The 25227-nt window shown below is 50.5% G+C and overlaps 1 protein-coding gene across 35 annotated transcripts in view; it reads right to left on the bottom strand.

The window, feature by feature from the left end:
* NRXN2 (neurexin 2) overlaps window positions 1-25227 on the bottom strand; it is a 338128-nt gene that overhangs the window by 34159 nt on the left and 278742 nt on the right. For 27 of the 35 annotated variants that reach the window (XM_082204228.1, XM_082204227.1, XM_082204229.1 and 24 more), the window contains 2 exons: window positions 14094-14265; window positions 3921-4010 (listed from right to left, as the gene is read on the bottom strand). In XM_082204228.1, the coding sequence (XP_082060354.1) occupies window positions 3921-4010; window positions 14094-14265 (262 nt within the window). The remainder of the gene's footprint in view (window positions 1-3920; window positions 4011-14093; window positions 14266-25227) is intronic. The other 8 variants (XM_082204232.1, XM_082204233.1, XM_082204236.1 and 5 more) reach the window with 1 other exon arrangement.

Raw genomic sequence — 25227 nt, 5'->3', positions numbered from 1 at the left:
CCTGCTTTAAGAGCTGCTTCCCAAAATGCAGCATGACTGACGCCAGGGGCTGGCCCTGTGGGGCTATTCAACAACTACTTTCCAAATTCTGAACCCCAACAAGACACTCAAAGCCATCCTGAGCTCTTGCACAAAATGGGAGGGTATGGCTTTGGGTTTTCAGGGTTCTCCAGTCACAGGAACTATACATATCAGCTCAAAGTAAAACAAACAAACAGCAGAACTCTCAACTTTTTGAATTATTTTTTATCCCTTCTGGTTAGAATGCCTTTAAGATTTGGGGGTGGGGAATAATCAACTAATGACAAATCAACTCATCAGGACCGAAACTGATTTTGGGGATTAGTGGGGCCTGTTTTGCTCCTCAGTCCAAAGGGTGTGTGCATCAATGCCACAATGCAAAAGGGTGTGTTTTTGTTTCTGGAGATGGTCTACTGCAGTTGCACAAAAGCAGCTTGGTACCTCACCCAATCTCTCCCTCCAAGGAAGAAAATGCTCCCTTCCCCACCCACTGGGGTTGGGAGGGGTGTCCAGAGAAAAGCCTTGGGAGTTCTTTTGACCCACCCCCCAACCCAATTCAAAACCCCCACCCCCAAAGTTCTCTTGGAAGCGGTGTGTGAGAAATGACACAAAGCAGTTCAAGTGGCTGAAATGTGGAGGGCAACTGCACTCTGGAGCTTGCTTGCGGCTGTGCCATCATAGATCTTCTGAATGGGGGTTGACAAGTAAGGTAAAGCCAAATGGAGGGAAGGGAGGGGCTTTAGGGCTGGAAAGCAAAGCCTGCAGAGTCCCTTCTTCGGGCTGCAAAGTGGACTCTCCTGCTCCCAACAGAAGAGCTGTGTATATAGCCTAAGAAGTCGGTACCCACAAAGGAGGGTCCAAAGCTCTGTACTTCACTCTAGTTCCTATAGCTAAAAGATGCAGGGCACACCTCAGCTTGGCTTGTGAGAGTATGTGTTCAGGTACGTGTGTGAAAGATGAAAGAGAAGAGGAGAAGGAAGAGAGAAATAGTGTGTGCATGAAAGTATTGTGGATTTAAAGACACTCCACTGTTACTCACATGGATTTATCCCAATGTCGCATTTCCAGTGCTCTTCATAAAGACAGTCCTTCAAACTCGCCCCGTACTCAAAGGCTTAAAGTGGGATGGTCTTTCGCCCAGGTTTACAGCTTCCCCCCTGCTAACCCTCTGAGTTTCTGCTGCTTTTTTCTTCTTTTAAAAAAACCTCATTAAACGTCCCTTTAACTTCCTTTGTTTGTTTGTTTTTGGTGATTTTGTGGCTGTTTGTTTAAACCATCATGTTATAGACATTAAAAGATACATTTAGATGCTTAATCCCCCTTTAGAAATGCAACGCCAGCGAAGACGGTTATTAAGACATTTGGAATTTATCGGTTAAAAAAACTGTTTAGCACTTGGTTTGAGTTAAAAGCATGTTAGTGTTATTAGCTGGTTAATAAATTAAGATTTAAAGCGACCTCGTCCTTTCCGTTCTTTCCTTTCTTTTTGGTCTTGTTGTTGCTACGCTTCTTCCTTCCCCACGGAGTTTAAAGTGTTAAAGGTGCAGCTCTCGGTTTGGCACAGAGCAGGGGTCACTCCTTGCCCTACACACTTCCCGGGACCTTCACAAGCAGAGGCCGTGGCAAAGCTGGTGAGAAGAAGCAGCCCTGAAACTGGCGTGTGTGTGTGTGTGTGTGGATGTGTGTATGGGGGGGGGTCCTGATTCCAGCTGTGGAGCAGATCAAATGCACTGACCCCAAAAAGTGGAGCTGGGTAGACAGATGTGGCATCCACCAGGGGCTTTCAAGCAGGGCTGGCAACAGCTGTGCCAGGGCTAGCGAGCAACATGCCAAGAGGCCTGAAGAGACAGCAGATGCTGTGGCCCTCCAGATGCTGCCAGACTACAAATCCCACCACCCCTTTAGGGGAAGCGCCACAGTTCAGGGTCAGAACACCCACCCTGCATGCAGAAGGCACCAGGTTCAGTCCCCGCTGGCAGCATCCCCAGGCAAGGATAATGCAGCTGCCAGTCAGTGTAGGCAATACTGAACTAGATGGACCAATGATCTGACTCAGTATAAGGCAGCTGCCTATGTACCTGGTCCTAATTAACCCTTCCCTGTAAGGCGTCTGCTCCTCCTCCTCTGAACATGCTTATTGGCTTTGCACATTTTAAGGCCACAGGACTTCTCATGCTCCCTTTCAATGCAGAAATGGCAGACCTAGAAACTGCTAGGCACTGGAGCGGCTGCTGCAGAGCACCTAAAAGGATCCTGGGAACCCTCTCCCAGTCCCTTGCAAGCACAACCATGGGAATATAGGGAAAGTTGGCAGGAAGCCCAGATGAGTTTTTGGTCTTAACTCAGGGAGAATGCTTTGCATCTCAAGCCCAGGAGAGGACTCTCCATTTCCTGTTCTCCCAAGTCAAATCCTTGGTCCATCAAGTGGTGCCCCCTGATGTTGGACTACAATTCCCATCAGCCCCTGCCATCATGGTCAATGGTCAGGTATGATGGAGGTTAAGAGTGCATTGACACTGGTCACTGCTGCCCTACCCTGACTGGTAACAGATTCCAGACAGGAGTATCACTTTACACGACCTAGGGATTGAATCTGAGGCCTTCTGCAGGCATAGCAGGTGCTCTACCACTGAGTTACGGTCCTGAAGATGGGGAGGGAGGAGACATAGGGACACCAAAACCTTCAGGCTTAAAGGGAGAACGAGGCATGATGAGAGGTAGGGCTGCTTGCTGTTGCCCCACCATTTCTCTCTCTCCCCACCCCATTCCCCTGGGACAACGCAGTGACAACATCCTGCCTTGCATCCTCCAGACTCCTCTGGCTGCAACCTCAGGTGAGGCAATGATGTCACAGCACAATGATGTCACAGCCTGGACAGTCATACTCAACGGGGTAAGGAAGAGAGGGGCGCCAACGTTGACATCTCATGGAATGTCTCCAGTTCAACCCCAAGCCAGGCTCAGATTGAGCCCCCACCCTTTGGCTGGGAGGGTTCAGCCCTTGAATATGCAATGGGAACGAAGGTGGTGTCCCTGAGCATGTGCCACCCAGAAGCACCACTCCTGGCACATTGGGGATTCAAGGGAAAGGGTCCCAAAGCAGGCTACACCTTCCCAGAGGCCTTCTAAGGACAGTTATGCCCCACCCCTCATCTTACTCCCTCCCACCTTTAGAAGATCCATCCTCACCACAGCTCTCTGACCTTGTCACATCAGAAGAGCATGGCTGTAACTGGGTCAGGCCAAAGGGGCCCCCTCCTTCTAGCACTCTGTTCTTCTCAGATGGCCCAAAGGGAAGTCTTTAAGCAGCAGCACTCCTCTGCCTGACCGGCACACAGACATGCTCCACCTCCAACAGGGGAGGTAGAACATCATCACATCATGCCCCCCCCTTCTTACTATCCTTTATTCATTTTGCACAGCTCCCCACCCTCCCTAGTGCTGGAGTATCACCAAGACGATGCATAAGAGCTGTGGCACTTCCCTTGGTGCGAGGCACCACCCAGAAATATATGCAAGAGCTACGTGCAGTTGGAGACAATCTATCTACTGCCCATGGAGTCTCTTCCCAGATGTGGCAATGCGCAGCAGGAAGCCTGTGCCTTGGAATGAGGTGTGTGTTTGGGGAGAGGGACGGAGGGGGTCCCACCCTGTGCAATGAGCCCCAATTCCTTCTGAGAAATCCTACCCCGCCCCCATCTTCAGTCACCAGCCTTGAGCCATGGCCCTGCATGAAATATTCTGCTGGGGTGGGGGGCAGGAAGAGGAAGGGAGGAAGGAGAGTGAAGGACGGGTCAAGGGGCTGAGAGGGGAGAGGACTGCACCTTTAAACCTTTATTTTTTGTGTTTTGCTTGCTTGCTTGCTTGTTAATTAACCGGAATTAATTATTGTTAATTACCTTTGTCGAGTAGCCACTCATCTACTACTCGACCGAGCCGATACGGAATTCTCTGTCTAGCAATCGCCAGCCGCTCATTATCACTGTTCCCTTCAAAGAGTTTAGAGAGAGATTTGCAGATGGTTAAAAGAAAAAGAAGGAAAAAAAGAGTAGAGAGAGAGACATAACACGCCATCTGGAAGGTCAAAGGTCAGAGGTTAGCACGTTTAGAGAGGTCAGACTAAGCTCAGGCAAACAGCAGGTTAAGCGCTGGCTCGAAATTAGCTGTTAGTTTTCCATTAGTTAGTTTGCTTTTTTTGTTTTTGTTTTGAGGGGAAGCGGGGGTCAGTGGGGGTTTGGTTGGAGGTTTAGCGGTTTTAGCCAGCAACGGAGAAAGCTCTAGTTACACGGTTTAGTCAGGTTTAAGTGTTAGGATGAGTAGATGGAGGTTAGAAGGATTTATGCTGCACCAGGGAGGGAGAAAAGCCTCCCTGGGTGCATTATTTTTGTTTATTAAATTCACTTTATTAGCAGACTTTAATCCCTAGTCACAAAATGGGAAGGGAGGGGAGGAAAGCATCACACAGTCAAACTCTCTTTAAAAAGTCCCTTTCCCAAACTCTCAGCCATTGTTCCCCCACCCCCACCTTATTTCTTCAGCCGCCACCCCCCACCCTGCCATTCCCTTCAAACCACTCCCTCCCTCCCCTCCCCCAAGACCCAACAGCCCACAAATCTGCCCTGCATTTGTATCTGGACAAAGGCAAAGAAGTTCAGCCATCTGCATCGCAGAAGAATTTGGGTCAGGACCAGCCCTCTTTTTTCCTTTTCTTTTGCAGGACACTGATCAATGACTAATGAAGCCATATTGGATCCCATGATGTCACCTAGAAGGTGTGACACACCAGTGGGACTCTGCTGAGGAGGCACTTGGGCCTGGTTCTCGGAGCCTTCCCTCTGCTCCCGAACGCCCTTTGATATATTTTTAGCAACACAAGGTTGGAATCACACACAATGCGCCATTGAAATGCAAGTGGGGAACCTCCCTCAGCCGGGCAATATGGATACCCCCTTTTCAAATGCCCCCCCCCCCAATTTGCTGTCTTCCCATCATGAAACGACACTTGTGAATCTTCCACTTCAGGCCAAAAGGTGCCTGGCAGGTTTCAAAGTTTTAGGGCCGGAGACAGGGATGTCCCTAATACCTGTTGCTGGGAATCGCAGGTGGGGAGAGCTCTGCTGCTCTGTCACTCAGGTCCTTTTGCTTAAAGGGGCTTCCCATTGGGGCACCTGGTTGGCCCATGATTCAGAGCTAGATGGGACCCCTTTGGCCTGATCCAGCAGGCTCTTCTGAAGTTCTTGTGCAACATCCAGCCTCAGAGGCAGTCTAGCTTCCTAGCTACTTAGAGTTTGGCCACTGTGAAAACAGGGTGATGGGCTAAATAGGCCCCCTTTGATCCAGTCCAGCTGCAGGGCTCTTACATGTCACCATTGCTAAACCAAAGGGGATTTGGGAACTAGAGTGTCCAACAGAATACTTGAGAACATCGCAAAACTATAGTTGCCTGGGGAATCTTTGCAGCAATCTTGCTGTGGGGTTTGGCAAATGCCCCACAACCGGAACTCCTTGACACTTTGCAGGAAGCCAAGGAAGTGAAATGAGCTTCAGAAGTGTCCTGAGATGACTCCCAGTGGTCCTTCAGGCCCAAAGAAAACACATTTGAGAAGGACACAAACAGTTCTGTTAAAGAGGACATGAAGCCCCAACCTGAATGGCAGAGGCAAGGCTCTCAGCCTGACCTACCTGCTGGGGGTGGGAGCCTTTGCACTACCCTGAGTATGAGGAAAGGCATGCTAAAGGAGATGACAGCTTCTGGAAGAACTGGGTGCTTGGCATGTGCCTGACAACTGTTAAGTCTGTGGATCAGGGGCACCCTAAAAGCTGGAAGCAAACTGTGGCAATTGTGATGGGTGCCACCTGCACCATCATCAGCCAACAGGATTCATTTCCCAAAGAAGAAAACTGGAGACGATATGGCTGAGAAAGTCCAAGAAACAAGGGTGGATCCACTCAAGCCAGGGTGCATTAAACTCTTCTCCAGCATCTGGAACCTTGGATGCAATCATAATGCAGGGAATGTCTGAGCATGCACAGAGCGCCTTTCGCTCAGCAGCACTGTGATAAACACAGCTGGTCTCCAGATGTCAGGGGCCACAGATGCCCGGGGAGTGAGGCTGGCTCCTTTCCTTAAACTGAGTGTCATCAACCCAGCCTTTTGTCACTGTGCACAGATGCAGAGGAAAGTGGCTGTTACAAGGAGGCAGGTGGCATCTCTCAGCGCCAGGTGGGAAATTGATCAACCATCAACTAGCATGGCAAAGGTAGTAGGGTCAAGGCAACCATGTGGAGGCAGGCAACGTTCAGTGGGAACGGGGAGCAGGACGACTCTCGCAGAGGATCATCTGGCGGGTGCTGGCTCTGCAACTTCTCGGCCTTGGTAAAAAGGGGCCAGCAAGACTGGTTCTCCTCTGTCTCTCAGTTTTCCAGATGGCAGAAAGTGCTCCCCACTGAGGCTACAACAGACTGCGCCCTTTGCGTGGGCCCAGGAGGATGCCCAGAGGAAATAACAAGGTGTACAAGCTCTGGGACGGGGAGGGATCCTTTTGTTTCACTTCAGGGCTTCGGCCAAAATGTTGAAGCGGAACAGTAGGAGAATGGAGGAACTGTTCAAGCAGGTAGCTTTAAGAAGTGGTTTGCTTTTTTTAAAGGGAAACAGCATGGTTTTTTTTTTGGGGGGGGAAACGGAGGGGGAAAGATCCACCCCCCAAAACTGTGCCCTCCATTTGGGGAGCTTGACTCAAGCCCCCCCAACAAAAATTGGCATGCTCAGTGTCCCACCCTCAAGTTCTTTAGGGGGATTCCCACTGTTGTGAAATGTGGCAAGATGAGAGTCCCCCCCCCCATTCAGTACCAGTGGCTGAGAATTTGACCCTGTTCCTCATCTTCATTTTGTAATCTAAAGTGTATATGAACACACTTTGCAAGGGGTTGGAGTAGATGACCTTTGGGGTCCCTTCCAACTCCACAGTTCTATGATGTAAAACCAGTGAAGAATCTAAATAAATGAAGGGTGTTAGTAAACAAACAAAACTTCTTGGAACCATTTCAGAATGGGGGATTTTTAAGCCTCTGTGAATGCAAGGCTGGTTTTCCAAGGAGTGGGTGGATTTGCAATTGCCGTGTGTGTGTGTGTGTGTGGGGGTGCTGCTCCACTGGGGCAGCGGCCCCTCCCCATTTTTGCTCTTCATTCCATTCTGCAATTCAGCCCCTAATTAGAGGCGGTCAGGGACTTTTCATGCTCTCATTAGCTTCTGTATTAACGAGGCGATTAACATCTTTTAATTAAAAATACGCCATCCTCAGAAAGTGACCCGAGTCTCTAATCAGGATCCGGCTTGGGAGGGATTCCTGCTGCACAACCCTCGCTCCGTGAGCTGGACTGTGCGCTAAACACACGTCAAAGCCCCCTTGCCACCTCCCACTGTATACCCATGGGAAGAGCAGAAGGGGGAAAAGCAACAACAACAAAATCCGCACACACCAAGAGGCTCTGCTGTAAGGAAGGGTGGTGTTGGTGAAAACGAAGCTGCAGACCAGGCAACAAAGACCCTTCAGTGCATTGTGGGTTATTTAAATGCTTGGCATGGCGTAATTCTGCACGTTTGTAGATGGAAGGTAAATGACCAGGTGCCAGCTTGCAACGCAAGGGGCCAGAAGCTAGCCAGTCTTGTCCCCCCCACCCCACCTCTGGTATCCCAGCAAAAGCTTTGAACAGGGGCAGATCGCTTCAGCAGCTGAATCTTAGGATGTCAGGAGCTCCACCTCTGTCAAGGTGCTGGGTCTTGAGGAGGGGTCTGTGGAAATGGTGAGTTGCAGCACTGGGCATGAAGCAGGGGAGGGGACTAGAGGAACTGGACAATAACACACACACACACACCAGACACTTGGGTGTTTTAAGGGGAGAAGGCACATTGAGACTAAGCACTGCAGCTGGTTTGAAATGGATTCAATTGGCAGGGCCAGACCCTGTGTGTTGGCAGTTCTCTAATCTGGGGGTGGGGGGAGGCAGATCTAAAAGCCAGTGGTGGTGCAGGGGATAGTGTGTCAGACAAGGACCTGGGAGGGAGCAGGGTTCAAATCCCAATTTGGCCACAAAGCTCAGTGGGTGACCTTGGGCTCACCACTCATCTTCAGCTTAACCTACTTCACAGGGTTGTTGTGGTGAATAAAGGAAGGGGAGAACCACGTGTGCCACACCTTGAGCTCCTTGGGAGAAAAAGGTGGGATAGAAATGAAATAAACAAATAAATCTCTGGCTGATGTGCAGTAGAGACACAAGGGCTCCTGACTGTTTTAACAGAAAAGGCTTCTGCTCTCCTACCACCCACCCCAATTACGCTGCTGAAATGAAAATTTGGAGTGGGGAATGACGGCATCCAGGAGCAGATTTTTGTGAAAAGGGACTGTAAGCTCCGTTCTGATGCTGAAAATAAATTCTTAGGATGAAGACCTGCCCAGTTTCTGAATTTAAAGTAATTGGCTCCCCCTACCCTGGGTTACTACATTGCACCAGGCTCCTGCTGGTAGAACTTTTGGTTCTATTTAAAAAGCAAATCAGATCCCAGAAGACTGACGTCTGCTTTTCTCTGCTCTAACGCCAGATGTGTGAAGACTGGTTGTAGTTACTCAAAAGGTAAATGCACTCTGCACGTACTCAGAGGCTGACATAAAAATCAGCATTCAGGATTGAGCCCCGTGGGTCACTCTTCTACAGCTGTCGAGTGGGGCTGAATTTCACAGAAACGTTAAACTGCAGATCAGAAATTCAGATTTCTAACTAGCGTGCAGCACCTTCTGCATGAAAAGGGAGCTCAGAATCAACAGGAATATTTGGTGCCATCGCTTGATTTTGGAGCTCCTGAGTGCCACAGGATTTTCCTCCTAACGCTTTTAAGTGAATTGCCTCGGTGGTATTTTGTCAAGAGGGATTATTAGCTTCGTTTAAAAAGAGTCTCAAAATACCACCTGGATTTTGATAACAGTAATATTTATTTTAATTGGTTAATTAACCAATCAATCGTTTAAGGGCAAGGCAGTTAATCGACTGAGAGCCTTAAAAGCCATCCCCGGCCTTGGATGAGCTGTCTGTCATTAGGAGAGCGCAGGCAAAGTGGGTTTCTTTTATGTACAAGGAAGGAAGGAAAAAGCCAAACCGCTGAAGAGGAGGAAAACCCTGGTGGCAGAGGAGAGAGGCAGCCAGGAGGAACAGGCATAGAAAAAGGAGATACTGCTGCCACCTCCAGCAAATTTGGGGCAATAAAATAAAGAAAGCAAATGGCACACATATGTGCCCTCACCCTAGGGACTTCTGGAATGTGGCTAGCGGGTTCTGCCCTCTACTTAATCCTACCTCTGTTTGCTTATGAACTCATGGGCCTCAGTTGCTATCATCTGTAAAATGGGGACAATATTTGAGAACAACAGCTTTATATATATATTTATATGTATCTGAGTTCCTTTTGAGGGGAAAGCAGGAATGAATGTAGCTATCCCTTGCCCTCTCCACACTGTCTGGCATGACAGTCTTCCTGGTCTCCTTTTGGAGGTTGCCCTGAAGTTTTCAAAGGCCCTGAAAAACCTGGGGAGCCTCCGTGAGTGGAGGAGGGCCCCTCATTCCAGACAGCTGCCCCTTAACTCATGGGCCCAAGCGTCCTTGCTCCCTTTTCCTGGATCAAGAAGCACCTGCAGAAGGCTAGGTGTACTCTTCCTAATGAAGATGAGAAGGCCAACTCCCAGGTGAATGGGTGTATTTTGTTTTTAGGAGACTCTCACAAGAAACAGAAGGTTGAAACCTCATTCATGGAGAGTCCAAGGTACCCTGCTTAATCTTTTGAAATCATGGTTAATTTAAATAATGGTTTCTATATTACATACACACACCTGGATCAAAACAGACAGAAAGAAAACCTGCAGCTTTAAAAAATGAATTTCCCCACCTGACCCTTTGCTTATTTTCCAAGAAAAGGAGCTATCAGAGACATGGGAATGCACACTGAATGTGCTGTTTACAGCAAATAGGGCCTCCATGCCAGATTTAGTACTTTTTCCTCCCTCAGAAGGCTGAACCTCATTCACTGGTTTAATTATTATTTGGCTTTTCACAAAACTGCAAAAAGATTCCCCCAAGGAAACCTCAGACATTGATCCCGATTGTGTCCCTGAGTGGGGATTCTGTAACTCAACTGCTGGTTATTAAGGCCTGGGCTTCCTTTTCCAGTTTCTGCATCCCAAGACATGGGCCCCAGATCCTACCTCCTCCTATTGCACCCTACTTGCAACCAGAAATTCAAAGGTTTGGGACCCTCTCTTTTTAGATAATCCAAAGGACCCCACAGCAAACACTCCATAAGTAAAGTGCTATTAATTTTTAAAAACAGGTACATTATCTTCAGCTGAGGTTCTTTACTGTTTTAAAAACAGGTTGCCTTTTCAACACTCTTCATTCCGAAGCCATCGAGAAATAAGAATGGTAAAGCATTTGGGACATGGGGAAAAAGTGCCAAAAGGAGAGAGAGCTGGACTTCTATATTTAACTGGGGGAGGGAGAATCATACAGCCCACCAACTCTAGAGCCCATGGACGCCTAGCAGCTGCCACTCCTGCTTTTCTTCCAGACAATGGCGGCAAAAGAGACCTGTGCCCGCTGCTTGGCACCCTCCAAGGTAACACAAGGTATGCCTGCGGAGAGCAAGTCCCGGGGAGAGGGAGTACAGGGCTTCCCCCCATTTGCCTCCTCTGAAGGCAGGGGGTGGGACCCTTCCTCCTCCATAAAGGGCTTCCAAGGATGGGGTTTGGGTTGTCTCTCTGGCTGGGTCCGAGTGAGCGGCAGAGAGAGCTGTCAGGCTCCTTGGCAGCCTTAAACTGTTGTGTTGGGTTTCTTAATGGCCTAGAGAGCCAAGTTGTCAGTCAGCGTGTCCACTGGCGCAGGCGGATGAAGGTGTGCTTCTTGGGAGGACTGGTACCTCTCACTTGGGTCTCACCAAGTCTGCAGAATAACCAAAGTGCCCCATGGAGGCTGCAATCCTCTGGCAGAACAAAGAATTCCACCAGGCTCAAAGTTCTGTAAGTTTCACCACCTCCCTTACTACTTCTGAGGGCTGACTTGCATGATGCCTTCTCATGCCCACAGGTTTGGATTCCTGAACGACGATATAAATGTTCTGCAAAGCAAGAGCCTCATGTGTCCTTTCCTCTTGAGAAAAAACTAGTCTTCTGGGCTTGATTCAAAAACACAGGATGGCCACTTTGAAATGCAGCGTTGCAGAATCTACACAACAGTGCAAGAGGGCAGCTCCCAGGTTTTCACAGGGGAACAGCGAAGACAGTCCAGTGGCATTGTGTGGCCTCCAGGCTGAGTTAGCACCGGGCGAAAGGTGACCTCCATGCCGGAGAGTGTGGCCCTGAGCACCCAAGGGTGGAAAGCCAAAGCAGCTTAATAAGGGGTATTGCAGGAAGTGGCCCCAGATGGAAAGGAGGCCCCTAAAAAGCAGTTAGGGATGATGATCTGTCGAAAGCCCAACTGCAGCTTGTCTCAGGGTGCCTGTGGAGCCCAAGAAAGGCGTAGGTGCCAGCAACACCTGAGCTGCAGAGCTCCCTGCAATGGCTGTCAAAGCACAGGTGTGGGGGCAGTGCAAAGACCCACAAAGTGTGTGCCTTGCTGCTTTCTCAAGACCTGTAACAGCTTCATGGCTACTTGTGCAGCGGACAGAGGATCCACAGCACAGTGGGGAGGAAGGGCCAGGGCTCAGTGGTCGAGGATCTGTTTTCCATGCAAAAGATCCCGGGTTCAGTCCCCAACGGCATTTCCAGGTGTGGTTGGGAAAGCTTTCCCACCTGAAACCTAAGATTCTGCTGCCAGTCAGTGCTAGATGGACCCTTGGCCAGACTCAGTAGAACATAGCTTCTACCTCCGTAAGGCTGGTGTGCGGCCCCTGGTGTGCAGTTTGGTGCATGCCTGAGCTGTGGCGGCAGCTCCTGGCTAGAAGAGGCTGCGCTCCACTCTCTGCAGCAGCGCTGGGCATCAAAGAGACTGCACAATCAGGCCAGCGGGACGACAGGCTGGGGAGAGGCACTTTGTCGAGGGGGGGCAATGGAGGGGAGCTGGATCAAAGTGGCTGGCAAATCCCAGGCGGGCAGGAGCTCTCCCTGCCTTGCCTGCCTGCGGCACTAATGACCTTGATTAGGTTTCGCCCTCCCCTCACTCCCCCCGCCCCGCTGTTCTATGGTTCCTGCTGGCTCCTGGCGGGAAGGGAGAAGCCGCCGCGCTTGTGTGTGATTCAGCCACCAAATGATGGGAGGAAATGGATCCTGAACGAAGGCCCTTCCAGGCTGGTTGCACTGCCAGGCACAAATGCAGCCATGAAAACCCCAGCTCCCCCTGGTCTCCCAGGCACCCCACCCCACACTTTGAGACACCCCCACCCTGGCTCAATGGAGGTCGGAACCCGCCTGCATCTCTGCTCACGCTCCAAGATCCAGTCTGCTCATGCTGCCCCTCCCAGCCTCGGAGGCAGAGAACTGGGCTGCTGTGGCTGTGACAGGCATGAAAGGAGGCTCATCATGGGAAGGTGGGTGTCTGCTGGGGCTCCCCTTTCTGCCCCTCACACTCTCCACAACTCTCCCCTCTAGTCTTCACCCTGTTGCTGCCCCCCCTCCGTTATTGACTCCCCCCTCCCTGCTCCGGTGTCCTCTTTCATTTCCTGGCATCTACATTGTGTGCAAAGGACCCGGACCTTTTCTGCAATTGCCAACCTTTTCAAAGAATAAAGGAGATTAGAATGAGATACGCTCAAAGCACTTCTCTCTTGCTGAAAAGGGCTGTAAAAATTATTTGATAGCAGAAAAATGCCAGCGGCTAACAGAATGTCAAGGGCCCAGGGGGGCGGGTGGAAGGGTGGTTTTTTTGAAAAAATAAATAAGGGGGAAAATTATAGACTTAGGATCCAGTTTCAAATCCTAGTCCAACTCCGAGACATCACTCTCTCACCCAACCCCCCCGCCTCAGTTTTCCACCTGCAAAAATACGAGTGAGCGGCCCACCTCCCAGGCTTTAGAACAAAGGAGACAGCACAAACGAAAGAAAATGGCTGCTGTACTGACAGCCAGACAGGGCAGCTGGGCTGGGGCCTAGACTGCTACAAACAGTGAAAGAGAAGATGGAGGAAGAAGAAGCGCAAGGGGACTTCCACCCTGGCTCTTGGCTGAAACCCCTTCTTGATTTTCTCAAGCTCTCTCTCCACCCCTCTTCAGTTGTGCCCAGAGGAAGCTGGCTGGCTGGCTATGTGGCAGACTGGCAAGGACAGCTGGACCCTGGCAGAGAACTGGGCACCACCAGCCTTTTCTTCCACATGTGGAGAGGGGGCTCTAGAGTTCAACTGACGTTTAGATTTTTCTGCTTGCCTTTTGAAAATAAGCAAACTTGTGACAAATTCCCATATCTATCCCTTCCTGGCACACACCTCTTCATTCCTGCAGGGACCCACCCGTTTTCCTGGCTACTTTTCCTCACGACCCCCGTGAATGGCTACCCCCACTTGTACCAAGAAGATCTAGGGTTCGCTGGTCCAGGGGAAAGAGTCTTACTTAAGGTGTGAGGGGCCCTAGGTTCAAATTCTGAACAAGTCCTCGGGAAAGGAAAGCCTGTACCTGAGATACTTCCCTGTGGGGAGGGACCCCAGCTCAGTGGCAGGGAACCTCCTTTGAAGACAAAAGTCCCACGGCGGCAGCATATCCAATTAAACAGAGCAAGCAACAAGTGATGGAAGGGAATGCGCTCTGCTTCAGTTACTGGGGAGACACTGCTGGGCCAGACAGCCTGACCTGGCAGTAGCTTCATAAGAACCCCAGCCCTGACATTCTTTTCTTCTTGGGGACAGAGACTTCTCCTGATCCTGGATAAGTGCTAATGGAACTGGCCAAAGACCCTGCTGACCAGGGGCTGGCAAAAAGGACCCCGCCCATCCGCCCACCTCACTGCTTGGTGGAAATGCTCAGAGGGCCAGGGTGGTTCCGACCTCCATGGTGTGGGGGAGACAGGATGAGGGGCACGGCAGGCATTGCCTCCCAGTCCCTACCTGCGGGGTATCGCTCATTGATAGGCCAATTGTCCACCTGCAGCGTTGCGTTGCCACCGCTCCGGGTGAAGCGCACCACGTGGTACTTGCCGTCGTTCACCATGGCGTTGCTCTCCTCGATGGTGATGTCGTCCGTGCCCACGTTGAAAATGACCCCAACTGTTCCCTGGTCCTGTGAGGAGGTGACAGAGGGGAGAGAAGGAGAATGGAGTCAGAGCAGGGGTTAGCTGGGAGGTCAGAGGGGCAAATTCCAGCGGAGGCTGGGGAGGCAGGAGCAGGGGTCAAGGGGACTTTGTTGCAGCCAGGCATCTATGGTGATGAGCACATCTCTGGCCCAGTGGCCCTGGCTCCCACCATTTTTAAAAAGGTAAGACTCCTGAGACACATGAACCCTGCAAAGTAAGAACTGTGCCTATAGCAGCTGACAGCCATGTCTCCTGCACCTTAACTCAGTTTTTCCCACAGTTAACAAGGCTGTGCCACTGACAGCAGCCAGACAAGCCCTGCTGAGAAAGAGAAACCCAACTCTTTTCACTCCTGTTGAGTTTGCAATGGACATGTTAATAATCAGTGTTACTAGGAAGGGGGAGCAGTGGCCTGTTCCCTGTGGCACAGGTCTCCCCATTTGGCCTGTTGGTGGTGGGAAATAGGAGGTCTGATCTGGTTTACCCAGTTGGAGTGTTTGAGGTTCGAAAGGGAACAAGTTAGGGCATTCTAAAATGCAGTCTTGGGTTTAGGGTGCTCCTCTGCCAGCCCAGGAACCCAGTGGTGAACAACCTCCAGAGGAGCCTGCATGTCACTTTAGTTATCTACAGTGAGGCAGGTGGTGACTGGGAGAGAGGCTTCTTGGTGGGGTTCCCGATTTGTCGAATGCTTTCCCCAGGGACATTTGCTGTCTCCTTTGCACAATGAAATACTGCTTTATTTCCACAAGATTGAATTTATAATGGAAATTGTTCAAGTTCTGCTGTTTTATTATATTTTTTCACTAGTCTTCTTTTAAAAAAATGTTTTTTAATTTTTTTATTTGTGCCAAATAAAGAAGTTACAAAGATACACGCAGCACAGGATGTATTTTTAAAAAGTTAAGAAATAAATCGTCACCTTGTGTAATTTATAAACAATTTAAAAAACACGAAATGATCCATTAAAAATAATAAACAGGAATGCTTTAGCGACCAAGCGGCCATCATTTGACCCAAGGAAGGCAGCAGAAGTGAAGTCACTGCATCACCAATGGGAAGAGGCTTTCATTTTATATTGGAGGAGACGCAGGCTGGGAAGCCTGAGAGTGTGTTTTAGTGTATTAGCATGATATAAGTGGACTATAAGAGAATACAGTGTAGGAAAAGATAGTATTTCCTGACCATTATCTTCCTGTAGTTCTGCCTACCTGATGTCCCTTGCTTTTGTTTTGAAATTTATGCTGTAAGCCATCTTGGAAATATTGTTGCACGCTGAAGGGTAGGGTAGAACCCAATTAGAAACCAACCAACAAATCTTGACCTGGGTTTTTCCTAATCCTGCTTGGCAGCCAAGAGAGAGTAAGAGACCAGGCCTCAGGCCAAGCGGATGGAGTCATGTTCTTGCGCTCCTGACTTCTTTTTAAAACCAGAGCTGTTGTAGTGTAGGAGTGGGGAATGCTGAGCCAGGGGGGGTCATGGGGCTGGGCGGGTTTTTTAAAAAAGCACCCCCCCCCAGCCTGCCATGGCCACAATTGGAGACATCCCTCCAACACCTTCACCCCCTATTGACTGCTATTCACAAGGGGAGGGAAATGCCTACTGGTGTCCCATTGTGACTAACTGGGGAGAGCAGAGTCCTGTTTTGCACAGGAGGTGCCAGATGCTGAACGTGGAACCTTCCAGATATGCTCTCCCACAGAGTTGTGGCCTCTTCCCCAAGCAGAGAGGTGCCATCAGGAACCAAGAACACCCTTGGGCTGAGTGGCTTTTCTTCCGAGAGCTCTCCAGAGGGTGTTCTGCAGTGGCAGAAGCCTTTGTTGAGTTGCAGAGAGCCCCATCCACTTCCTTCATGGGAAGTGGTCCAACTGGTAGGGCCAAAGCATCACCTCACTCCCTCGGCACCCACTCCACTCATTTCCTCCCTCTTTATGGAGCTTGGGGGGGGCAGTGACTTCAACCCGGCTTTCTGCAGGGGTCGGCCAAGTTGTCTGTGGGTCACTGCATAGACCAGCTTTGGCACGCTGGCTCCCAAACACCCTACAACCAGCTGGCTGTCAGGTGCTTAGGACTAAGCAGGATGTGGCTGGCAAACAGGGCCACCTCTCCATGAGATGGTAGCAGCAGCGGAAAGACCGTCTTTCCCGCATGATCTTCCTGCTAGATTTCTGTTGTCCTGGCTTGGCCTGGAGGTCTGCTTCCAGGTTTGGTGCAAAATGGGCCAACTCTTGCAGGCGATTCTAGACCAGGGGAGGGGATGGAAGACGGATGTTGCCCCAAAGGGTCCTGAGAAGGCTCACTCCACTGCCTCCTCCTTCCTCTGTGCTGCTTTCAGGTATCCCCGCTTCAGCTTGGGGCCCTCACCTCTCGCCCTCCTTGCACCGCTCTCACCAGCTTGCTTGCTGCAGCTCTGAGTAATCAGAGCTCCCTTAATCCAGTTCCTGGTGCAGCCCAGATTGACAGCGCGCTGCCTAATCTCGTTTGCCTCATCAATAAGCTAACGATCAGGGCTGCTTAATTTCATTTGCAGCAGAGCGGTAATTAATCCACTTCTGCAGCCGCCTCTCTGGAAAGGAGCAGAAGAGCTGCAGGGCGAGAAGCAACCTGTGTAGGAGTTGGGCTGTGGAGTAGATTTTTTTTTGTGTGGGGCGGAGTGGGGTGGCAAAGGGCTCTGTGTGTGTGTGTGTGAGCTACACCTCTCCCTTTCCCACATTCACAGTTGCCAGACGCAATGTAACATGTCAGGGAGTCACAGGAATGAAGGAAGCTGCCTTGAGTCAGACATTTTATCCCTCTAGATCAGTACTACCTGCCCTGATAGACACTGGCTCTCCAGAGTTTCAGGCAGAGGACAATTACCAACCCTACCTGCAGATGCCAACACGGATTAAGCCTGGGACCTTCTTCATGCAAAACAGAAACTCTACCACCGCATTCTCCAGTTTCAGGTACCAACGGTGCCGTCCTTTGCCTGGCTACAGAGAAGTACAGCCCCATTGACTTTGATGGGCCTTGCTTCGGATTGCAGCCCAAATCCCTTCCCTATTATCTCAAGAGCACTTGTCCCCCACATGCCCCCGCCTCTCAGAGTCTAGTTTAATAACCTGGCAATGCGAGAGCCGAAGAAAGCACACACTTCGTATGCAAGACAAGCTCAGTGGCCTGTTCAGAGAAAAGCCATTCAGCGGAAACCTTGGAACTGGGGTCCACTTTGGCCCAGCTGTATGCATCCCTCCTGCCTATGCATAATATGCACGAGCTTCCTCTTTGGGAGCATTTTTTCATCAGTCCATAACTCATCATGGGCTGTTCCTTCTGAGCAAGGGTGCTTATGTGGTTATAAAGAGCTCGAGATGAGTTATGGGCGCCCAGAGCACACACGGTCACAATTCAAGCTGGCTGTCACCCTAAGTAACAACCGGCTCCCAGTGGAGCAACTGAGTACTGGCAGAGGTTCTTTCCTTTAGCCAGGCAGGAGAATTCACACCACCCATTTCCCCATCCCTGTCCCCACCTTAACTGGCGGCTGTCTACACCAGCCCTGTCCCCACCCTAACTGGCGGCTGTCTACACCAGAAAATTTTAGATGTTTCCAGTTTCCTGCCACAGAGCCCAGGTGGTGCTTCATGTCCAATCATTTCTACACAAAACCTATTTCCCAAAGTCAATCTTCATATTCAGAATACAAACATTACAGTGACACAGAGCATGTGCAGACTGCCTTTCTTGTATCACTTGTGAATGTCAGCCAGCCTCCACACATGTGGCCTTGGGGAATCTGGCTTCCCAGGAACAGCTTCCAAACAGACCCCAGCACCTCACTCTTTTAACTAAAAGAAATCTTAGCTGATTAATTCTTAGGAATGTTAATTAATGCCGCATTAATCAATTAAATAGGCACAAATCTCTATATGAATATTAATTCTGAAGATAAAGAGTGAATGCTTTGTTTCAAATTAAGTACACCCAACACGTCACATGGGTACATCATCCCAAATCTAAGGGAAATGTTCTGGCTTTGTAAGAAGAGGCATCCTGGCTGTGGGAGACAACTGGGGGTGGGGGCAGGGGGGGAAGCCCTCTTCTAAGGTGGCACAAACCACCTGAATACTGTGTAGGTGTACACAGCTGTATTAAAAACAATGTAAAACTTTTCAAACCTGTTGCCCAATGAATCAGGGAAACCTTTTAAAACAAATCAGTCTAACCAATTCATCACCTAAGTATGGCAGCCCTGTTTTTATAGAAATTAGCAAGAAATATTCCTGATAGAATCTAGACTTTTCACTCTACATTCTGACAACACACTCCTACCTTCCTCCAAAAGCCAGCTCCTTGCACCTTGCACTGTGCCATGAATAGAGCCAGCCAAGCCATGAGGCAGGTGAGGCTGCTGCTTCAGGTGGCAGAAGTGCTCCAGATGGCACAGCGATGGATGCCTTGCTGTCTCTGCCATCAGCAGAAAAGTGTTGCTGCCATTGACATTCATTTTGGGCAGTGTTGCAGCAGTTTTGGGGGTGAAATCATCCAAGATTGGCCCGATCTTACCCAAAATTGGCCCTGATGGCACTGCCGCTTCTCCGCTAGAGGCAGATGGGGCAAGGCTCAACAGTAGCAGTGGCGGGAGTCGCAGCAGCAGCAGGGCATTTGCTGCCCCTGACCTTGGAGGGCCCCCCAAAAGGGATGTGCTGCTCCCTCCTGTCCCCCTTGGCTGCTCCTTTCCTCTCTTACTCACAACCCAGGATATCTTAGCAGAACATCTGAAAGGATATTTTTATGGGGCCAGTTTTGCCAGTGTAGGAGTGCGCCATGTTTTTTAGTATCACAGAACAGAGTCCCACAGCCAGCAGGATAAAAGATGCTCTTCTATTATGGGCATCCTAACCTTCTAGCATCAGCACAGCACCTACCATTTACTGAAAATCCCAGAAATGCAGTGTATTTCTTTGCAGCTGGGAGGTGGGGAAAAGTGGAGGGGGGAGACACACACACACACACATTATTAAGGGCTTATTATGCTAAGCAGTGATTAATACCACGCGGTGGGAGCGGCTGGCTGGCTGTGTGTGCTCACGCTGCTTATTAGAGCCATGCATGTAATTATTGCATTAAGCCCAGATTATTAGAGCGCTGGGGCATGTGCGTTTTATTAATGCCCACCCTCAACCCCTGTAGTTCAAGGAGGGGAAGGCTGGTGAGCCCTACCTGGAGAGGTGAGCAATATGTAGCAGTCCTTATCACAGAGAGAGCCATGTGCTGGCACTGCTGACTCATCGGGATGGGGGCTCGACAACTTCTAACACCACCTTGGCTGCAGGGCTCCTGGGTGCCGGAAAACCCACAGGCAGCAAATGGCGTCTCAGGCCGTTAAAAATGGCCTGTGAGCCACTGGCAAGACACCCACTTTCATTTCAGATCAAAGGAAAGCTCCTAATCTGCATTTCCTGGCGATGTCATGACACACAGGAGCATCCCACTGAACTGCAGAGGCTTCCCAATGCAAGCAGGAAATGTTGGGGTGGAAGGAGGAAATGAGACAGGATTGAGGTACTTCCAAGATGCGACACTGACTACTTAGACGAGCCGTTGTCTGAAGGCTGGGCGGTGTTGGGATGCAATAGTGCAGTTGAATCATTTTAGACTCTGGCCTTAAAGGTGCCATATGCACACAACCCACACACTCCAGATGGTCACGTGTGTGTACTTCAGCCAAGTAAAAATGTGGTATATGCAAGCCCTGCTGTGTTGGAGAGCCTTCCTGCTCACTCTGATGAGTGGGGCACCTGGATGTCTGCCCCCAAAACTGAGCTGGTTCGCACAACTGCGGAGCTCTATGATGATGAGACCAGACCAGGTTCTTGAAAGGTCCAAGTGCAGAATGCTTTCAGGAAAAAAAATTGAGTAAGGAGCCCATGCCTTGGGGCAGGAGGAGGGGTGCCCAGGGATGGCAGCAACAGCAGCTGCCTTCAAGGGTGGCCTTGGGTCACCCGCCACCACCTTCTGCTCTCTGCTGGGCAACGATTCCAGAGCAATCCATCTCCGCCAGGTCACAGCTGCTGAAGGGGCCAGGCCATTTGAGGTGACAAGTTGCTGCAGCTCCTGGCACCTCCTAAAAAAATTAACCATCACCCAGCCCTCTGCCGACCCTTTGTTCAACGACAGACCCTTGCTGCCTTCCAGGGACATGAATTCCAGCAGCCAATTCCACCTCTGTCAGAAAGAAAGAAATATCTTCCGAGGCTGGGTCCTCAGTGCCACCCTACCTCACCTGTTCTGCTTGCCACCAAGGCACTTTCCTGTGGCCACTGTCAGGGGTTGCAGAGGACCACTCCCCTACAGAACCCCAGAGCCTCCTTGCTCTCCTCTTTTCAGTCTCTGCTTGCTTACTTGCCCCCCCCCCACTTCCAGACACACAAGCAGGGAAAGAGGAGGGGGAAGGAAAAGGAGCAGCAGCCCCCACGAACTCCACATTCTCCCCTCTGGGTGACAGAGGCGGGGAGGTGGACATACCCAGAGGGGGGCATCCCTGGAGCAGATGCTGTGGGGGTGGCCCTTGCAGCTTTCTGCTCCTATATGGCTTTGTTTGGGGGGTGGGCTCACACACCCCACTGCAGATCAGGCAATTTTGGGGAGGCCGACAAAGAATCCAAGCAAGCATGGCAAGTGACAGGAAGCAGGGGAGCTAGGTGGAACAATTTAGGCGCGACTGACTTCTCCCAGTTTCACAGACACACACTATGGGAAGTGGAAAGAGGAGAGACAAAGCGATGGCAGAAAGCAGTGTCTTAAGATGGGTGGCACGGCACGACATGGAAGGCTGAGACCAGAGGGGGAGAAAGAGAGACTGCCTCCACCCCCTGCTTGACTTGATGCCTTCACTGGCATGAGGTGGCTGCTGCCTTGTAGCTCTCGCTAAGCCCTGTCGAGGCCTGCTGGCACGCCGGAGTTACTTAAGGGAGAGATTTATGTCACTCACAGAGGCTGGAAATTAAAAGAGAAGGGGGGGGAGGGAGGAGGAGGAAGCGAAGGAGAAATGGATTTACGAGGCTAGAAGTAAGCCCAGACCCCAGGATACAGGGAGGCAGTGGTGGCAGCAGCCGCAGCAGCAGCACGCGGGCCTTGGCGGCTGGCTGGCACAATAACTCCTGTATGTGAGCGAGCGAGCAGCCACGGCTGGCTGGCCTGAGGGCCCCCACAGCCAAGCGCTTAATGGACCGTGCAAGGCCAGAGAGAGAGAGAGAGAGAGAAAGAGAGAGAGAGAGAGAGAGAAAGGCAGGCCTCTTGTCTGCTCCAAGATGGCTGCCAAGGCACCAAAATGGCTGCCGCCTCCAATGGCTTGCAAGTCCTGCCCTTTGCATCCCAGCACCCTGGAAAACGGTTTCAGGCTGCCCAACCTCCAAACCAGGCCCTGCAGCTGATGCTCTGAACGGGTTTTCTGAGGTGCATCGATCACCAGGTTTAGCTCCACTTGCGGTATTTATCGAATCTCAAAAGCAGAGAAGCAGGTCTGCCTGCAGGTTTTTGTTTTTTTTATCTCCTGGGGAAGGGTTAGGGTTACTTGGGAACCCCAAACCAAACAGCAATAAGACTCTGAGCAATTAGCTTGTCTCAAGATGGCTGCCGTCTTCTGTGGGCAGCAGCAAGGCAACAAAATGGCCCCTCACTCGACAAGGTTTTCTTCCGCCCTCCTGTGTGACAATGAAAGGCCAGAGATGGTGAATGCTGTGACAGCCTTTCCTCAGCTAAGTGACTTGTGCCTGTACTGACACCCCAACAGTTGGAGTGCAAGGGTGGGGAGAATGGATGCTACCTCAGCACAGCGAGGGAACTTTATTTCCTGCCTGCCTTGCCTGTCCTGTGTCAGAAAACTTGTCAAGTCTAATGTCCTCACTTCCTGAGCAGAGAAATGGGAGTGACAACCAGCAGGCCTCAACCTGTGTTAAACAGCCCAACAAAATAGCTGCAGTTTTGTTGAAGGCCAATTCATGCAACTCCTGCTTTTCTGACTCAAGATTACAAGCAATGTGATACCATGATGCCTCCCAGGGATAAGGAGGATTTTCAGCTTGGGGCTAGATTTCTAGCTCCAAGGCAACTTTTGTATCCAGAAATCTCCTCAGCCACAGAAAGGCCTCCAGTGGGGTTGGCAGAAGTTTCTTTAGGGTCATTTATGAGGGGAGAGAGGCATCCCTTCAGGCTTCCCAAAAGCATCCCCTGCCAGCCATACCCACAACACTCACAACGTGTTATTTTCACTATGGAAAGGCGGGATATAAATACTGTTTGCTAAAACAGATGTTACAAAACCATCCCCAGTTTACGTGCGGAAGAAGACAGACATCTTCCCTGCCTGTCAATGGCCAAGCTGGGCATTAAGTCGTGGATCTTCCAGATCTGTTTTTAAATTTTTACATACATCCTGTCATTTCCGAAGAAAGAGCAGTTAGTGTTTATGTCTACTTGAAAACCACAAGTGGCAGAAGCGGAACTCTGAACCTAAATTATCTGGGACACATTTTAGTTCCTACGTAGTAAGGAAAATGCACTCGGCACATGGTCTGATTCCCCCTCCCTCAGATATAGCCTTCTAAGACTGAGCCTGGCAGACCACTGGCTACTCTATGTGTTCAGTGTTAGATAACAGTCAGAATTAATGGTCATTAATTCTAATAATATGAACACACCAAGAATTCTCCCCTCTAACGAGAAAAGGCAGAACTTTTTAATGGCATTTCTTGGGTTTCCACCCTGTACAATCCTGTGAGGTGGGCTGCTATTACAGGGGCCAACCTAGACGAGATGTTAATTGTGTGAATGCAATTAGCATACACTTTTTTGTTATGTAAGTAGCACCATAGAGAGGTGGGGAGGGAGTTTAACTCTTTATCCTCCTGTCCCACAAAACCCCCTGGTCCACAGCTTTGATTTGCATTTCAAGGGAAAGCCTCATTAGTACCAAACAGTGCCTTCCCTTGAAATGCAAATTGGCATTTCAGAGAGGGGATTTTCATCAGCCCATGGCAGGGAAGACAAGAGTTAAACACCCCATGAGGCTGCTCAACCTTCCCCACCAGCTGATATTTACACAGGAAAAAAAAGTAGGTGTTAATTTTATTCACACAATTAATGTCATCACTTCCAAGCTGGCCCTGCAGCTGAGAGTGAGAACCCACAGGAAGAGAACCTGGCCCTCCCCACTCCCACCCAGTGGGAAGGGTGCCGGGGACGCCTTGAGGTACTCAGGTGAAAAGCCCACATGCAGCTGCCAAACCTCTCCCCATGTGACTCTCTCATGCCCATTGCTTGGGAGTTCTCTGCTGAAGCCCCACCACCGCTCAGAGTGACCAGGGCAGCAAACAACCATGAAACCTCAGTCACCCAGTTGACATTTATTGGCTTTTCTGTTTCACTCACAGCAACCCAAATGAAGTGGATGGTTATTTGTAGCTACCACAGGGATTGGGATGACACCCGCCCCACCCCAGTGATAATGTGCTTGCTTCCAGGGGGTGCTAGCCCAGCCGCCAATACCAGGAGCTCCCCACTGCCCGCCCATATACACCAGGGACTTGAGAAGGGAAGATCGTGCAGGCTTTAGTGCCCCCCCCATAACTTCAAGATCTACCCACCAGAGCAAAAGACATCTAGTTAAAGAACAGAGAACCTCCCTTGCAAATTATAGGCTGCAGTTAATGACTGCAGGAGGCAAATGCCCTCTGCACATGCTTAGGCACAGCAGCTTCTCTTCTCCCACATTCCAGGCTTGCATCCTGGTGCTGAAAGTCAGCTCTGATGGGCAGGTGCCACAGGCTGCAGGGCACTGCAGTGTGTCCTGCATAAATCCAAGCAGACTGGTGGAGCATCAGGTGAAGCTCTTTGGCACAACAGAATTCACCCTAGGCTGGCAAAACAAAACACGCACACTGCAGCCAGGTGACCTTAAAAGGGAGAAAAGGCCGATTAAGGCCTTCTTCAAAAGGGAGATGCAACTGATTCCATGGGGTGGGACTCAGAACCTATTCACAATTGGACCAATGCAGTTGCATTGGAAGGAGTAAGTTTGCTGAAAAACTCTCACACACACATGCAAGCGCCGCGCACACACACACACACACACACACACACTCTGTTGGGATGTGGATGGCCACAAGAGGGGAGGTCTGCCATCCCGGGGTCTCATCCTTTGCCAGCCTCTGCAGTCCGCTCTATCTCTCCTGACAACTCTGCCTGCCGCTCTTGGTTACCTGGCAACGGGGCAGGATCAATCTCATGGCGGAGCCCTTCCATCCACCTGTCAGCCTGCATCAACACCTCATCACTCACCCCAGGGCTGCTGAGGATGCTCTGGTAATAGAGATATATGCAACGGGCCATGGCGCGTCATGGGGCAGACCTGCCAGGGGAGAGAATGCACCAGAAAAGCACTCTAGCCCCCCCCCCCCAATCCAGAGCTTTGCAGAGCACCTACAGAAGCCTCTCCAGTCTCCAGGGGTCCTGCAATGCTTTGAACCAGGAGGGATAAGACCCCTGCCCAGGGCCAGTTCGGGAGTGGCAGTGCGTTGCTACAATCATGTACTCAAGAGATCAAAAGGGAGGGAGGCATTTGCAGAGGCCGATGCAGAATGTGCTCCCCAAATGGAAATAGGTCACCCACAGAGCTTTCTCTGAGCTAGCTGCCCTCAGGCCTTCAACCCTGCCTAAATGCCAGGGGCAGTATAGACAAGCCAAGGGTAAAACACAGGGACTAGCCCCAGGACTTATTTTTAAGCCGCTGCTGGATTTTGAATTGCGCAGTAAGAAACCAGAAAGATGCAAAGCATGTTCAGAGTTCCTTTTGCTAACCACATCTGTAGCTAGCAAATAGGGCTTACTTCTGAGTAGACACACATAAAACTGCACAGTGAAACAGCAACAGGCTTTCTATGGGTAGAAGGACCTATGTCCAGCACAGT

The sequence above is a fragment of the Podarcis vaucheri genome (genome assembly GCF_965113315.1).
Source record: "Podarcis vaucheri genome assembly, chromosome: 16".
Classification (NCBI taxonomy): domain Eukaryota; kingdom Metazoa; phylum Chordata; class Lepidosauria; order Squamata; family Lacertidae; genus Podarcis; species Podarcis vaucheri.
This window is presented reverse-complemented; position numbering and strand designations above follow the sequence as displayed.